General features: G+C 42.5%; 1 protein-coding gene across 2 annotated transcripts in view; it reads left to right on the top strand.

The window, feature by feature from the left end:
- UBXN7 (UBX domain protein 7) overlaps window positions 1-18,009 on the top strand; it is a 50,509-nt gene that overhangs the window by 8,911 nt on the left and 23,589 nt on the right. For both annotated transcript variants that reach the window (XR_012883115.1, XM_075861228.1), the window contains exons 4-6: window positions 2,624-2,689; window positions 3,240-3,352; window positions 14,872-15,018. Coding sequence is in view for 1 of the 2 variants with exons in the window: in XM_075861228.1 (XP_075717343.1) it covers window positions 2,624-2,689; window positions 3,240-3,352; window positions 14,872-15,018 (326 nt within the window). In the remaining variant the exon portion in view is untranslated. The remainder of the gene's footprint in view (window positions 1-2,623; window positions 2,690-3,239; window positions 3,353-14,871; window positions 15,019-18,009) is intronic.

Below are 18,009 nucleotides of genomic sequence, written 5' to 3'. Positions count from 1 at the left end.
GTTTTCTCACGGGAAGGTGCCCGTGCCGTTGAAAAAGATAGAACATGTCCTATTTCAGGCCGTAATAACGGCACGGACAGTCTATAGAAGTCTATGGAGCTCCCGTAATGACGGGTGGCTACATGTGTGCACCCGTCATTACGGCAGCGTTGCTAAGCGACGTCAGTAAATAGTCACTGTCCAGGGAGCTGAAAGAGTTAACTGATCGGCAGTAACTCTTTCAGCACCCTGGACAGTGACTACCGATCAGTATAAACCTGTAAAAAATAAAAATAAAAGACGTTCATACTTACCGACAACTTCCTGCTTCCTCCAGTCCGGTCTCCCGCCCGTTGCCTTGGTGACGCGTCCCTCTCGACATCCGGCCCGACGTCCTGGATGACGTTTCAGGCCATGTGACCGCTGCAGCCAATCACAGGTCAATCACAGGCTGCAGCGGTCACATGGACTGCCGCGTCATCCAGGGATGTCGGGCTGGATGTGAAGAGAGGGACGCGTCACCAAGACAACGGCCGGGTAAGTATGAATTTCTTTAACTTTTATTACAGAAAAGGCTGTCCCTTCTCTCTATTCTGGACTGATAGAGAGAAGGGGCTGCCGATTAGTGCAGTGCTATTTTGCCGCCAAAAACGTGCCCGTAAATACGGGTGGAATACGGGTGACACCGGACCCATATTTACGGGAACGGGTTCGTAAATACTGGTGCAAAACGGGTGGAATACGTGTGACACCGGACCCGTATTTACGCCAGTATTTACGGGTGGGAAAAAATACGGTCGTGTGCATGAGGCCTTACAGTGTGATTGTGCAGTGAAAGAAGTTGGGCTGGAACAATGAGAAGTGTATGGGGCTGATTGGTCGCTGATTAGTCACTGATTGGTCAGTGTCATACACTTCTCTTCGCAACGCCCAGTTGGTAAAAAGTAAAAACACGCCCAGTTGTCTATTAAGAAACTAATTAGCATAAATCTAAAATTGTTCATAACTTGCTCAAAAATGATTGTTTTTCAAAATAAAATCCACTGTTGTTCTCTACATTACAGCGCCGATCAGATTATGTAGGAGATATAACACTTATAATCTGGTGTCAGAGCCTCTTTAATGCTTGTTTTTTTATGCTGCTGTTCTGCTATTTATTTTTAGATGTCATCTACTTTATATTTGCTGAATACTTTTAGCGTATGTTTAAAGGGAATGTTTAGTGTATTTTTAGTTTTATTAGTTTATGTAAAAAAAAAATAATATTTTTTTACATTTTCCCAGGGGGCAGCCATATTGGAGCCACACTCTTCCTGTTTTATGACCGCTGAAATTATTGGCAGTCAGTTGAGAGAAATGAAAGATTATTATAGTCTCCAGGAAGTGATCAAATACAACCATCTCCCCCAGAGACCAGGAATGGACGGGGAAGATGCATACAGAGTTCTATCTGTGTTGTATACACTGTTAGGCCTCGTTTACACGAGCGTGATATAAGTCAGTGCGACGCGCGTGCTTTTCACGCGTGTCGTACGGACCTATGTAAGTCTATGGGGGCATGCAGACAGTCCGTGAATTTTGCTCAGCGTGAGTCCGCTGAAAAAAACTTACGACACGTCATATATTTGTGCGCTGTTCGCGCATCACTCACCCATTGAAGTCAATGGGTGCGTGAAAACCACGCATGCCGCATGGAAGCACTCCCGTGCGAACCGCATGATTCGCGCAACAGCTGTCAAACTCTGAATGTAAACAGAAAAGCACCACGTGCTTTTCTATTTACAAACATCCAAACGGAGTGTCATAATGATGGAGGCTGCGCGAAAATCTCGCAGCCGCGCATCATACACTGATGACACACGGAGCTGTTAAGTGCCTTTTGCGCACGCAAAACGTAGCGTTTTTTGCGTGCGCAAAACGCACACGCTCGTGTAAACCAGGCCTCACTGTCCTACCTTATCTAGGTCTGCAGCAGTACAATAGAGCTATTATTTACCCATCCACCTCTAATGGTAATGAGACGAATCTGCTAGTTATGCCCCTGCTATGCAATGGTTTTAGTGATCTATATAGATAGATATACTGCAAGAAGAATAACAAGCAAGAGACTGATACATGGAAGTCGACTGCACTATTGATTTAGTCAAAAACGACGGAACCCTGTCACAACGGTGACAAACGGAAACCATTAGCTAGGTTTCCGTCACCATTGAGTTCAATGGTGAGGGAAACGGAAGCTAAGGTTTCAGTTTGCCTTTCCGTTGAGGGGTTAACCCGACGGAAACCTCAGATGGAACCACTCAGCGGAAAGGACCGCTGATGTGAAAGGGCCCTAAATGGAACACGTGGAAAGCTAGCTTTGGTTGGAGTTTCCCTTTAAATGAGCATTCTGACTGTAGCTGCCACTAGAGGGAGCTGAAGAGCTCACTGCATATTGTTATACCTTGAATTCAATAATAACAAAGTATGCAATAAACTCCCTCTAGTGGTGGCTGGAGGTAACCAGCATGTTACTTCTTACATCTATGTTTGGCGGCTTACGTTCAGCCATATAAATTAATATTAGTCCTGTTCATATTGTTTTCTTTTAATACATTTATATTAACTTTGAACTGTACAATGCATTGTTATATTTATATTTCAGCTCCCAAAAGGAGAAGACCAGCACGATCAATATTTGATGGATTTCGAGATTTTCAAACTGAGACGAGTAAGTGTTTCTGTGGTATTAGAATAAATATTTGAGATATGTATTTACAGCATTGGTTTATCATTGAGCGTGTCATAAGCAGCATTTCCCTAGTGTATACCTATTATAGAAATTGCTCCCTGAGTGTCGGTGACCTGATGGTAGAGAAGGGCAGTTGAATTATCCATAGCTTCTTATTCAGCACGTCATTAAACAGGGGCTATCACACAACAGCTGGTGTCTACTGACAGATGCACTAAGGAAAGGTTTTATCCTATCAGCTGACTGATCACACTTTGCAAAGAGAGCAAGTCCTTTAATATACGATCGTGAGGGATTACACTTGGAAGCTGCTCAAGAATAGTTGGTGCTGCTGAAGGGAGCCCCCTGATAATCTTGGCAATTAAACCTTTTTCACGTATCTATATTGATGTGTATTATGCTGGACATGTCACATCTACTATTTATATCTAGATCTAAATTTCCATGATCAGAATTGATCCTTGTTATTTGTACTCCCTGTTCTAATCTTTCCTAAATCTTTTTTTACCACTCCATCTGGTCTTTACAGTCCGCCAGGAGCAGGAGTTGCGGAACGGAGGAGCAGTTGATAAGAAGTTAACTACCTTGGCTGATCTTTTCCGACCACCTATTGACATCATGCATAAAGGCAGTTTTGAGACCGTAAGTGTTATTTGCGCCTGACGGTTGTTTTTTTTTTTATGTGCTCACCTATTATGTATTATGTATTATTTTGCAGCTAACCTGCTAATAAGTGTGTTGCATACATTGCTGATGGCATCATTTAGGTTTCCATTCTATTGCATGTGCAGTCTATTGGCCTTCGTTTACGGAACCTGTCAGCAACTTTATGCTGTCCTCTCTGAGGTCAGCATAAAGTAGTGACGGACACGCTGATTTCAGTGGTCTGTCGCTTATGTGGGAATGTTATGTAATTTTTAGAGAATTTACAGTATAAAGCGGCTCTGTCACCACATTATAAGTGCCCTATCTACTACATAATGTGATCGGCGCTATAATGTAGGTGACAGCAGTCTTTATTTCGAAAAACGATCAATTTTGACGGAGTTATGAGCAATTTTCGATTTATGCTAATTACTTTCTTAATAGACAACTGGGCGTGTTTTTACTTTTTAACCAAGTGGACGCTGTAAAGAGAAGTGTATGACGCTGACCGATCAACGTCATATACTTCTCTCCATTCATGTACTCAGACATCGGGATCTGTCACTTACTCACACATTAACGTTACTGAAGTGCCTTGAGAGTGAATAGACGTCACCTCCAGCCAGGACGCGATGTCTATTCACAATCCCGACACTTCGGTAATGTTCGTGTGGGACTTAATGACAGCAACGTGATCTTGATGTGCTGTCATTTACAGCGAGATCTCGCGACATTACGCTTGCTGTGCTGTTAGTCAGACACAAACGTTACCGAAGTGTCGGGATTGTGAATAGATGCAAAAAATGGTGTATAGAAAAGGCAGATATTAAAAGTTCCAATTTTATTTAAGGCATGTTAAAAACAAGGATAGCTTGGATTAAGGACCCTAGCGGTCTGAAACGCGTAAGCGTGGTCCCGGGATTTTTGTTTTATCCTTGTTTTTAACATGACTTAAATAAAATTGGAACTTTTAATATTCGAGTGCTGGATCTGCCTTTTCTACACACCATTTTTTGCTTCAATTGCCTGCAGTCGACACAGGATTAGTCTAGGAGCATCTACAAGCACCTGCAGCGTTTGGATTAATTACACATCATTTTGCATCAGTCAAGCATCATGAAAAACGCATTGGAAAACGCAACCATAGCGTGGTGGTTATGAGGTGAGCGAAACTTTTAGTAAAAAATTTTTTTCATTCTCATTGTGAATAGACATCGCTTCTTGGCTGGACGCGATGTCTATTTACTGTCAAGACACTTGAGTAACGTTAATGTGTGTGTATGTGACTGAACAACGCAGGGTCACTATGTGCAGAGCAAATGAATGGAGAGAAGTGCATGACGCTGATTGGTCACTGATTGGCCGGCGTCATACACTTCTCTCCACAACGCCGACTTGGTCAAAAGTAAAAACGCCCAGTTGTCTATTAAGAAAGTCATTAACATAAATCTAAAATAGGTCATAACTTGGTGAAAATAGATTGTTTTTCTAAATAAAAAGCACTGCTGTCACCTACATTATAGCGCCGATCACATTATGTAGGAGATAGGGCACTTATAATCTGGTGACAGAGCCTCTTTAAAACAACTTTGTAATTTTTTACATTTTGAGATACAGCTTCTATGTGTTCTTTGTATGGATACAAAGAAGCTGGAATGTTGTGCTCTGAAACCCAAATCCCCCAGCTCAGCGGGACTAACCACTCCGGTGACAGCGGTTCCTCTGTGTCTCTGAAACGCAGGATCCACCTATTATCACTCACATCTAAGTTCTGAATTTAGATGTGATCAATAAAAGGTGGATCCTTAGAGACACGCAGTACCCGCGTTCACCAAAGCCGCCCCCTGTCCTGACGCATTCGGGTTTGAAAACGCAAAATAAAGTAAAACTTTTTTTCTTTTACTAAAAAACACAAAGTTGTTTTAAACGCCATGATACTCTTGTTTTACATAGGTTATGAACAAGTGTTCACAGGTTTACATAGCTGTTACCCTATAGACTTGTGTGTCTGAGTTACATCTACTGATGCGGAGTTATTGATTTGTTTTTGTAGAAATAAGTGAGTAACAAGGAAAATAAAGCTGCCAGTCTGTAGGAAAACTTTTAAGGAGTGCTGAAATAGAATAAAAACATGCTAATAGCATAGGCAGTGCTGCTATTACACATGTTATTTTTCTGATTTCAGAACACCTTAAAAGGAGAAGTAATGTAGTAAAAGAAGAAATCCAGAGAGGACCCTTTAACGTCCGTACCGGAATGCACATTGTTCTCCTGTAATCCCAAAGTGTGAGTCGTGCTCCTCTGATCATATTCTTTATTTACATTTCAATATAGCGGGTGTAGCTTCCAAAATAGCTGCTGATAGGTTTTTTTGGTTTTGTGTTTTTGTTATTTTTCTATGTCATTATCTATTTTAACCCTTTAATGACCAGCCTATTTTAAACCTTAATGACAAATCTATTTTTTACGTTTTTCCATCGTCTCATTCCAAGAGCTATAATTAATTTTTATTTTTGCGTCGACATAGCTGTATACAGACTTGTTTTTTGCGGGACAAGTTGTGTTTTTTAATAGCACCATTTTGCGGTACATATAATTTATTGATTAACTTTTATGAACTTTTTTGGAGGGGGGGGTAATAGAAAAAATTCCGCAATTTTGCCACCCTTTTTTGCGTTTTTAAATCTACGCCGTTTACCGCGTCTTATAAATAACACTAACTTTATTTAGGGGGTTGTTACAATTGCAACAATACCTTTTATTACCGATAAATTGATATAGATTTTGTATGTTTTACTACTTTTACACAGTAAAATGTCTTTCTTCAAAATTATTTGTTTTTTTTCTGCTGCTGCAGCTGTATGAGGGCTTTTTTTTTTTTTGCGGGACTACTTTTTGTTTTTGTTGGTAGCATTTTGGAGTACATGCGACTTTTTGATCACTTTTTAGCCCATTTTTTTTTTTTGAGGTAGGATTCACAGAAAACAGCAATTTTTGCATTGTATTTTATTTTTTATGGCGTTTGCCGAACGGGTTAAATAATGTGATAACTTAATAGATGGGGTCGTTGCGGACGCGGCAATACCAAATATGTGTCACTTTTTTTACTTTACATTGTTTTTGTTTTTTTTTAATAATAAAGCAGTTTTAACCCCTTCCCGACATGCGCCGTATATATACGGCGCTGTCGGGAGGTGCTTCCCGCAAAGCGCCGTATATATACGGCGCAACGGGAAACGGTCATCGGTGCTAATTGCACCGTGACAAAGTAAATATGGCTGCTGTCCATGACAGCAGGCCATCTCTACTACTCGCCCAGGGTGCCGTTTTGGCCCCCCCGCATCGGCGATCGCTGCTATTGGCCAGTCAATTCTGACCGGCCAATAGCAGGGATTTTTGTTAAAACTGCGCCCTGGAGTCACAGGGCACAGTTAGACAGTGGCGATTGGTGCTGTCTAAGACAACACCCATCGCCACCAACGTCACCTAGGGAGGTGGCAGTGATGCCACCTCTAGGAGCGATCTGATTGGTCGGTCTGTAACGACCGACCAATCAGTGCACCAGGCAGTGTTGTGTACATCGACACTGCTCTGCACGCCGCCATTCCAGTTTGAGGCAGCGTGCAGAGCGGTTGAGAGAGTGTCTGCTGCGGATTTTCTGGAATTTGTAGTGCATCCTGCACTACTGTGTGAAAAATAAGAAAGCCCTTTTGCTGCTTCTGTCTGATCACCTTTATTTTTATTTTTTTGTGATCAGACAGATTTTTTTTGGCCCTGTCCCTGTCCTTGGGCCTGTCCCTGCCCTTGGGCCTGTCCCTGTCCCAATCCACCCCCTCCCTGTCCCAATCTACCCCACCCCACCCCCTCCCTGTCCGAGTCCTGTGCCCACTGAGCGCTGATCAGTGACCACCATCACTGATCAGCATCTGTGCTCAATCTTTGGCGCAGGATTTATTTTTTTCTAATTTGCACCATCTCCCTGCGTGCGCCCTGCGGCCACGAAGTGCTGATTAGTGACCGCCATCACTGATCAGCATCCGTGGTTTTTTTTTCCCGCAGGTTCTTTCTTTGTGCCTTTTTTTCCAATTATAAATTTGCACCATCTATCTGTGTGCACCCTGCGGCTACAGATTGCTGATTAGTTATCAGCATCTGTGGTAATTTTTTTACGCAGGTTTTTTTAGGTCTTTTTTTCACCCGCAGCTTTCCATAGTGTGCGCAGCAAGTTAGTTAGACTACAGGTTTTTTTTAGTAATAGATAGCGTCAGTTACTGACGGACGTTCAGTTGCTTTTTTACTGACGTTCGTCCAGTAAATTTTTAGAACCTAGTTTTGCTGTAGCAAGTTAGTTAGACTACAGTTTTTTTTAGTAATAGATAGCGTCAGTTACTGACGGACGTTCAGTTGCTTTTTTACTGACGTTCGTCCAGTAAATTTTTAGAACCTAGTTTTGCTGTAGCAAGTTAGTTAGACTACAGTTTTTTTTAGTAATAGATAGCGTCAGTTACTGACGGACGTTCAGTTGCTTTTTTACTGACGTTCGTCCAGTAAATTTTTAGAACCTAGTTTTGCTGTAGCAAGTTAGTTAGACTACAGGTTTTTTTTAGTAATAGATAGCGTCAGTTACTGACGGACGTTCAGTTGCTTTTTTACTGACGTTCGTCCAGTAAATTTTTAGAACCTAGTTTTGCTGTAGCAAGTTAGTTAGACTACAGGTTTTTTTAGTAATAGATAGCGTCAGTTACTGACGGACGTTCAGTTGCTTTTTTACTAACTGACGATTGTACAGTAAATTCTATTTTTTTTTTTTCCTTTTCTTCTCTTCTTTCTTATCTTCTAATTTCTGTTCACTATACACGTGTAAAAACACCACACATACACCCCCCCCCCTGTGTAAAAATAAAAGTTGATTACACGTGTAAAAACACCACACAACCCCTTGTAATAAATCAAAATGTCTCAATCGTCCAGAAGGATGTATTCAGTCGAGGAGGCATACGCCATCATTGCCTCTGACACTGAGTCGGCCAGCGAGGGAGAGGAAGAATATGCCCCACTCCTTTTAGTTTCCTCCTCTTCCTCCTCCAGTGATGAGGAACCCCCCCAAAGGCGACCCAGGAGAGCAGCTGAGCCAACCCCAATGATTGATCCCGTGTGGACTCCACTCCCCGAAAATTATGAGCCTCAAATTCCTGATTTTATAGGCAGCTCAGGAATTCAATTTGAGACTGAAGGCCTCACAGAAATGGACTTTTTCAAGGTCTTTTTCTCTGAGGAGTTTGTTAATTTAATGGTGGCCCAGACAAATCTGTACGCCCAACAATTTTTAACCCAAAACCCCACTTCATCATTTGTTAGGTGGACCCCAGTAGATGCAGCGGAGATGATGACATTTTGGGGCCTTGTGCTGCATATGGGACTAGTGAGGAAGCCAGAGCTTAGGCAATACTGGAGTGCGGATATTTTGTACAGCACCCCAATTTACCGCATGGCCATGATCCGGACTCGCTTTGAAGCCATTTTAAAATTCTTGCATTATAATGATAATGCACAGTGCCCGCCCCAGAATGACCCCACATTTGACCGTCTTTTTAAAATCAGGCCACTCATTGATCATTTCTCCACCAAATTTTCACAAGTGTACACCCCCGATAAATATATTTCCATAGACGAGTCCCTTGTTCATTTTAAGGGGAGGCTTAAATTCCGCCAATACCTGCCCAATAAGAGGGCAAGGTATGGAATTAAATTGTACAAAATGTGTGAGAGTACATCTGGGTATACACACAGGTTTAGGGTTTACGAAGGGAAGGACTCTATTATTGAACCCCCAGAATGCCCCCCCGTCCTGGGAGTTAGTGGGAAAATAGTGTGGGATTTGATTCACCCATTGCTGGACAAGGGTTATCACCTTTACGTCGATAACTTCTATACCAGCATCCCACTATTTAAGTGCCTTTCTGCCAGAAGTACTGTAGCATGTGGTACTGTGTGCAAAAATCAGAGAGGCCTCCCTAAAACACTGCTTAGCCAAAGCCTCAGAAGGGGTGAGAGCAGGGAACTATGCAGCGAGAACATGCTGTTCGTCAAATATAAGGACAAGAGGGATGTCCTTATATTGACCACAATTGATGGTAGCGGCAGCACCCCTGTCCCTGAACGAGGTACCACCACAGTGACCCAGAAGCCAAATTGCATCCTGGGCTACAATAAGTACATGGGCGGGGTTGATCTCTCTGATCAAGTACTGAAGCCTTATAGTGCCCTACGGAAAACAAAGACATGGTACAAAAAGCTGGCCGTGCACATTGTACAGATGGCAATGTATAATGCTTACGTACTATCCCGATGTGCAGGCCGGACAGGGACATTCCTTAACTTCCAAGAGGTGGTGATCAAGGCACTTCTATTTGGGAACCAGGCAGGGGAGGGCCCAAGCACATCTGCTGGTAGCGATACTCCACGCATTGTACCAGGGCAACATTTCCCCAATGAAGTGCCCCAAATTTCGAAGAAGAGAAGGACACAAAAAAGGTGCAGAGTGTGTTCCAAAAGGGGAATAAGAAAAGACACTATTTTCCACTGTGAAACCTGCCCCGAAAAGCCAGGCCTGTGTATCAAGGATTGCTTCAAAGAGTACCATACATCCAATAATTAGTAATTTCATAATTCATTAACCCCTTTTATTATGCCAAAAGCAACATTGTGTCCACACACATATCCAGCTAAATCCTAGTTCCAAAAGTCAAATGGCGCTTCTGAGCCCTGCCGTGTGTCCAATCAGCCGTTTATGACCACATGTGGGGTACTGTTTTACTCGGGAGAAATTGCTTTACAAATGTTGTGGAGCTTTTTCTCCTTTAGTCCTCGTGGAAATGAGAAAAAATTAGCTAAACCTACATTTTCTTTGAAAAAATGTAGATTTTCATTTTCACTGCCTACTTCCAGAATTTTCTGCAAAAAAACTGTGGGTTCAAAATGCTCACTATACCACTAGATGATTTCCTCAAGGGGTGCAGTTTCCAAAATGGGGTCACTTGTGGGGGGTTTCCACTGTTTTGGCCCCTCAGGTTCTTTGCACATGTGACATGGCCTCCCAAAACCATCCCTGTCAAATTTGAGCTCCAAATGGCGCTCTTTCTCTTCTGAGCCCTGCCGTGTGTCCAAACAGCCGTTTATGACCACATGTGGGGTACTGTTTTACTCGGGAGAAATTGCTTTACAAATGTTGTGGAGCTTTTTCTCCTTTAGTCCTCGTGGAAATGAGAAAAAATTAGCTAAACCTACATTTTCATTGAAAAAATGTAGATTTTCATGTTCACTGCCTACTTCCAATTGTTTCTGCAAAAGATCTGTGGGGTCAAAATGCTCACTATACCCCTAGATAATTTCCTCAAGGGGTGTAGTTTCCAAAATGGGGTCACTTGTGGGGGGTTTCCACTGTTTTGGCCCCTCAGGGGCTTTGCATATGCGACATGGCCTCTGCTAACTATTCCTGCTAAATTTGAGCTCCAAAAGCCAAATGGCGCTCTTTCCCTTCTGAGCCCTGCTGTGTGTCCAAACAGCCGTTTATGAACACATGTGGGGTATTGTTTTACTCGGGAGAAATTGCTTTACAAATTTGGTGGATCTTTTTCTCTTTTAGTCATCGTGGAATTGAGAAAAAATAAGCTAAACCTACATTTTCTTTGAAAAAATGTAGATTTTCATGTTCACTACCTATTTCCAATTGTTTCTGCAAAAGATCTGTGGGGTCAAAATGCTCACTATACCCCTAGATAATTTCCTCAAGGGGTGAAGTTTCCAAAATGGGGTCACTTGTGGGGGGTTTCCTTTGTTTTGGCCCCACAGGGGCTTTGCATATGCGACATGGCCTCTTCTAACTATTCCTGCTAAATTTGAGCTCCAAAAGCCAAATGGCGCTCTTTCCCTTCTGAGCCCTGCTGTGTGTCCAAACAGCCGTTTATGAACACATGTGGGGTATTGTTTTACTCGGGAGAAATTGCTTTACAAATTTGGTGGATCTTTTTCTCTTTTAGTCATCGTGGAATTGAGAAAAAATAAGCTAAACCTACATTTTCTTTGAAAAAATGTAGATTTTCATTTTCACGGCCTACTTCCAAAAATTTCTACAAATAACCTGTGGGGTCAAAATGCTCACTATACCCCTAGATAATTTCCTCAAGGGGTGTAGTTTCCAAAATAGTGCCACTTGTGGGGGTTTCCACTGTTTTGGCACCGCAAGAGCCCTTCAAACGTGACATGGTGCCTAAAATATATTCTAATAAAAAGGAGGCCCCAAAATCCACTAGGTGCTCCTTTACTTCTGAGGCCTGTGCTTCAGTCCATAAGCACACCAGGGCCACATGTGGGATATTTCCTAAATCTGAAGAACCTGGGCAACAAATATTGAATTGCGTTTCTCTGGTAACACCTTCTGTGTTACAAAAAAAAAGGGATTAAAAATGAATTTCTCCAAAAAAAAAATGAAATTTGTAAATATCACCTCTACTTTGCTTTAATTCCTGCGCAATGTTTAAAGGGTTAAGAAACTTTCTAAATGCTGTTTTGAATACTTTGAGGGGTGCAGTTTTTAAAATGGGGTGACTTATTGGGGGTTTCTAATATCTAAGGACCTCAAAGCCACTTCACAACTGAACTGGCCCCTGTAAAAATAGCATTTTGAAATTTTCTTGAAAATGTGAGAAATTGCTGCTAAAGTTCTAAGCCTTGTAACGTCCTAGAAAAATAAAATGATGTTCAAAAAATGCTGCTAAACTAAAGTAGACATATGGGGGATGTTAATTAGCAAAATTTTTGTGTGGTATAACTGCCTGTCTTACAAGCAGATACATTTAAATTGAGAAAAATGCTCATTTTTGCAATTTTTCGCTAAATTTTGGTGTTTTTCACAATTAAATACTGAATGTATCGGGCAAATTTTGCCAGTAACATAAAGTCCAATGTGTCACGAGAAAACAATCTCAGAATCACTTGGATAGGTAAAAGCATTGCGGAGTTATTACCACATAAAGTGAAACATGTCAGATTTGAAAAATGAGGCTCTGTCAGGAAGGTCAAAAGTGCCCAAAGAGGGAAGGGGTTAAGGGAAAAAAGTGGGTTTTTCATTTTTTTTTTTTTTCCTCTTTTTTAATAACTTCATTAAATTGAATTCCTTTTTTCACCAGTCCGACTAGGGGACTTCACTATGTGATTGTCCGATCGCTATTACAATACACTGCAATACTTCTGTATTGCAGTGTATTACTGCCTGTCCGTGTAAAACGGACAGGCATCTGCTAGGCCATGCCTCTGGGATGGCCTAGCAGGCAATAACTGGGGCAGACCTGGGGGCCTTTATTAGGCCCCCCCGGTTGCCATAGAAGACGACACCCTGCGATCACACGCAGGGTGCCGGTGGGGTGAGATGGAGCTCCCTCCCTTTCTCCAAAACCACTCAGATGCAGCGCTCGCTATTGAGCACCGCATCTGAAGGGTTAAACAAGTGAGATCGATACTGATATCAATCTCGCCCGTTGGAGCAGGGACGCCCCCAGCCCTCAGCTACCTCTGAGAGCAGGGAGATTGAACGCCTCCTGCTCTATTTATTTATTCCGATGCAGCGCCGTAAAAAGGCTACTGCATCGGAATATAGCCCGTTAGTGGCCTCCGTAAAAACACTGTGGGCGGTCACTAACTGGTTAAAGAAAACAAATGGCCACTGGGCCTCATAATCGACTGACACTTATTGTTCTGTAGAGATCCCTTCTCAGCAGGCATCTCATTATCATCACAGACAGGATTACTATAAGAGAACACCTCTATATAAATAACGCAGGATTAACAATAAAGGCCCTTTTACACTGGGCGATTATCTGGCAGAAAAGCGTTCATAGAACGCTCGTTCCCGATAACTGCCCTGTGTAAACAGGGCAGCGATCAGCAGATGAATGAGCGAATGCTCGTTCATCTGCTGATCGTATCGCTTTAAAAATGAAAAATATTATAGTCTTCGGCAGCACATCTCCCTGTGTAAACGGAGACGCTCTGCCGACATGATGATAATGTTTGGGGACGAGCGATAAGAGTAATTCGCAATCGTCCCCATACTAGCTACTTGTGAAAGGAGCAAACAAGCGCCGATCAATGAGTTGTCTCTTTGATCAGCGCTCATTTACGTGGCCCCAGGACGAGCCGTGTAAGAGGAGCTTTAGTGGTGGACACATTTTTTGCTGTGATCCCCTTGGATGTCATCTGCGCATCTTAATCAAAATGGCTGTTGATGAATATGCATTTTGGGGCCTCCTCCTGTCCAGTCCACTTGGAAAATGTAATTTAGCTGCTTATGCTACATGCGAACGGCTGACTGCCTTGTCATTTGACCTCACATTCTCTTCTGAGCAACAGTCAACGTGATTGGTCCGAAATCTCACTTAAGCTCCAGTCTTTAAAGAGGCTCGGTCACCAGATTTTGCAACCCCTATCTGCTGTTGCAGCAGATCTTTGCTGCAATGTAGATTACAGTAACGTTTTTATTTTTAAAAAACGAGCATTTTTGGCCAAGTTATGACCATTTTTGTATTTATGCAAATGAGGCTTGCAAAAGTCCAACTGGGCGTGTATTATGTGCGTACATCGGGGCGTGTTTACTTCTTTTACTAGCTGGGCGTTCTGACGAGAAGTATCATCCACTTCTCTTCAGAACGCCCAGCTTCTGGCAGTGCAGACAGCGTGTTCTCGAGAGATCACGCTGTGTCGTCACTCACAGGTCCTGCATCGTGTCGGACGAGCGAGGGAGGACACATCGGCACCAGAGGCTACAGTTGATTCTGCATCAGCGTCTGCAGGTAAGTCGATGTAGCTACTTACCTGCAAACGCCGATGCTGCTGCAGAATCAACTGTAGCCTCTGGTGCCGATGTGTCCTCGCTCGTCCGACACGATGCAGGACCTGGGGCAGGAAGTGAGTGACGTCACAGCGTGATCTCTCGAGAACACGCTGTGTGTCTGCACTGCCAGAAGCTGGGCGTTCTGAAGAGAAGTGGAGGATACTTCTCATCAGAACGCCCAGCTAGTAAAAGTAGTAAACACGCCCAGATGTAACGAACATAATACACGCCCACTTGGACTTTTACTTTAAACACACCCACTTGGACTCTTGCAAGCCTCATTTGCATAAATACAAAAATGGTCATAACTTGGCCAAAAATGCTCGTTTTTTAAAAATAAAAACGTTACTGTAATCTACATTGCAGCGCCGATCTGCTGCAATAGCAGATCGGGGTTGCAAAATCTGGTGACAGAGCCTCTTTAAACTCAATAATAAAACATTCATGGTAATTCACAAGATCCTATCAAAGTACAAAATGTATCCGTCTCCAGGGTATCAAACTGCCAAGTTAAACTTGTTAGTAATTTGGATTGGAAGTGAGATAAAAGCCAGCCAACTAGCACTAGTATTCTGCTCCATGTACTCACTTTTAGTCAGTTCATCAGTTGTGAATATTTTTTCTGCAGGCGAAGGAGTGTGGGCAGCTGAAGAATAAGTGGCTGATGATCAATATTCAGAATGTGCAGGATTTTGCTTGTCAGTGCCTAAACCGGGACATTTGGAGCAATGATTCTGTCAAGTCTCTAATACGGGACCATTTTATATTTTGGCAGGTAAGTTCCCTCCACTAGGCAGTAATAATGATTTCCAGACAAAAAAACCCCATCAATATCTTATTACAATTGCTGCATGTTTGTTTATAGCTCTCAAGATTAAAATTAACCCTTTCATGACCAAGGGTCATTGATACCCTTGTGTTAAGGTCAAATTTTGATGTGCACTTCTTTTAACGATAGTATCTTTGCAACTGCTTTGAATATCCTAACTATTTTTACTTTGAAGCTATCATTTTCTAGATTATTTTTATATATATATATATATATATATATATATATACATACATACACAGTGGAGGAAATAAGTATTTGATCCCTTGCTGATTTTGTAAGTTTGCCCACTGTCAAAGACATGAACAGTCTAGAATTTTTAGGCTAGGTTAATTTTACCAGTGAGAGATAGATTATATAAAAAAAAAATAAAGAAAATCACATTGTCAAAATGATATATATTTATTTGCATTGTGCACAGAGAAATAAGTATTTGATCCCCCACCAACCATTAAGAGTTCAGCCTCCTCCAGACCAGTTACACGCTCCAAATCAACTTGGTGCCTGCATTAAAGACAGCTGTCTTAAATGGTCACTGGTATAAAAGACTCCTGTCCACAGACTCAATTAATCAGTCTGACTCTAACCTCTACAACATGGGCAAGACCAAAGAGCTTTCTAAGGATGTCAGGGACAAGATCATAGACCTGCACAAGGCTGGAATGGGCTACAAAACCATAAGTAAGACGCTGGGTGAGAAGGAGACAACTGTTGGTGCAATAGTAAGAAAATGGAAGACATACAAAATGACTGTCAATCGACATCGATCTGGGGCTCCATGCAAAATCTCACCTCGTGGGGTATCCTTGATCCTGAGGAAGGTGAGAGCTCAGCCAAAAACTACACGGGGGGAACTTGTTAATGATCTCAAAGCAGCTGGGACCACAGTCACCAAGAAAACCATTGGTAACACGTCTGAAGTTTGCAAATGAACAACTGGATGATTCTGAGAGTGATTGGGAGAAGGTGCTGTGGTCAGATGAGACTAAAATTGAGCTCTTTGCCATTAACTCAACTCGCCGTGTTTGGAGGAAGAGAAATGCTGCCTATGACCCAAAGAACACCGTCCCCACTGTCAAGCATGGAGGTGGAAACATGTTTTGGGGGTGTTTCTCTGCTAAGGGCACAGGACTACTTCACCGCGTCAATGGGAGAATGGCTGGAGCCATGTACCGTCAAATCCTGAGTGACAACCTCCTTCCCTCCACCAGGACATTAAAAATGGCTCATGGCTGGGTCTTCCAGCATGACAATGACCCGAAACATACAGCCAAGGCAACAAAGGAGTGGCTCAAAAAGAAGCACATTAAGGTCATGGAGTGGCCTAGCCAGTCTCCAGATCTTAATCCCATCGAAAACTTATGGAGGGAGCTGAAGATCCGAGTTGCCAAACGACAGCCTCGAAATCTTAATGATTTACAGATGATCTGCAAAGAGGAGTGGGTCAAAATTCCATCTAACATGTGTGCAAACCTCATCATCAACTACAAAAAACGTCTGACTGCTGTGCTTGCCAACAAGGGTTTTGCCACCAAGTATTAAGTCTTGTTTGCCAAAGGGATCAAATACTTATTTCTCTGTGCACAATGCAAATAAATATATATAATTTTGACTATGTGATTTTCTGGGTTTTTTTCCTCCATATAATCTATCTCTCACTGGTAAAATTAACCTAGCCTAAAAATTCTAGACTGTTCATGTCTTTGACAGTGGGCAAACTTACAAAATCAGCAAGGGATCGTGTGTGTGCGTGTGTGTGCGTGTGTGCGTGCGTGCGTGCGTGCGTGCGCTCTGTACAGAGCCAGGTATGTGTTGATTATGTGACATGTTTCTGAATTGGAGTGCATTTGGAAAGTCTTCAGACCCCTTCACATTTTAGGTCGAGGCCTTGTGCTAAAATAAAAAATCATTCTGCACTCAATACCCCATAATGACAAAGTGAAAACATAATTTTAGAAACGTTTGCAAATTTATTAAAAATTAGACCCTCAAATTTTTCATGGACATAAGTATTCAGACCCTTTGCTATGGCACTTCAAATTTAGCTCTGGGGGGTCTCCCATTTCTGTAAACATCTTTGAAATGTTTCTACACCTTGATTGGAGTCCACCTGTGGTAAATTTACTTGATTGGACATGATTTGGAAAGACTCACCCCTGTCTATATAGGGTCTCACAGCTGACAATGCATATCAGAGCAAAAACCAAGCCATTGGGAGGAAAGAACTGTCTGTAGAGCTCAGAGACCGGATTGTGTAGAGGCACAGATCTGAAGAAAGGTACAAAAAAAATTCTGCTGCACTGAAAGTTCCCAAGAGCACAGTTGCCTCCATAATTCTTAAATGGAAGAAATTTGGAACAACCAGGACTCATCCTAGAGCTGGCCGTCCGACCAGGGGAGAAGGGCCTTGGTAAGACAGGTGACCAAGAACCCAATGGTCACTCTGGCTAAGCTAAAAAAAATACATCACTGCAGCACTCCACCAATCTGGGCTTCTTGGCAGAGTGGCCAGAAAGAAGCCTCTCTGTAAAAGACACCTGAAAGCCCGTCTGGAGTTTGCAAAAAAACACATAAAGGACTCGGACTGGGCTGAATGTTCACCTTCCATCAAGACGATGATCCTAAGCACACAGCCAAGACCACACAGGAGAGGCGTGGGGAGAAATCTATGAATGTCTTTGAGTTCAAGTCTGGGCTCTGGCTGGGCCTCTCAATCGAACATCTCTGAAGAGACCTGAAAATGTCTGTCCACCAACTGTCCCCATCCAACCTGACAGGGCTCGAGAGGATCGTCAGAGAAGAATGGCGGAAAATCCCCAAACCAGATGTGCAAACCTTGTGGCATCATAACCAAGAAGACTGGAGGCTGTTATCACTGCCAAAGGTGCTTCAACTAAGTCCTGAGTAAAGGGGGTTGAATACTTAGGTCAATGCAAT

The sequence above is a fragment of the Rhinoderma darwinii genome, chromosome 4 (genome assembly GCF_050947455.1).
Source record: "Rhinoderma darwinii isolate aRhiDar2 chromosome 4, aRhiDar2.hap1, whole genome shotgun sequence".
In the NCBI taxonomy this organism is placed as follows: Eukaryota; Metazoa; Chordata; class Amphibia; order Anura; family Rhinodermatidae; genus Rhinoderma; species Rhinoderma darwinii.
Note: the sequence above shows the minus strand (reverse complement) of the source record. Positions and strands in the feature narration are given on the sequence as shown.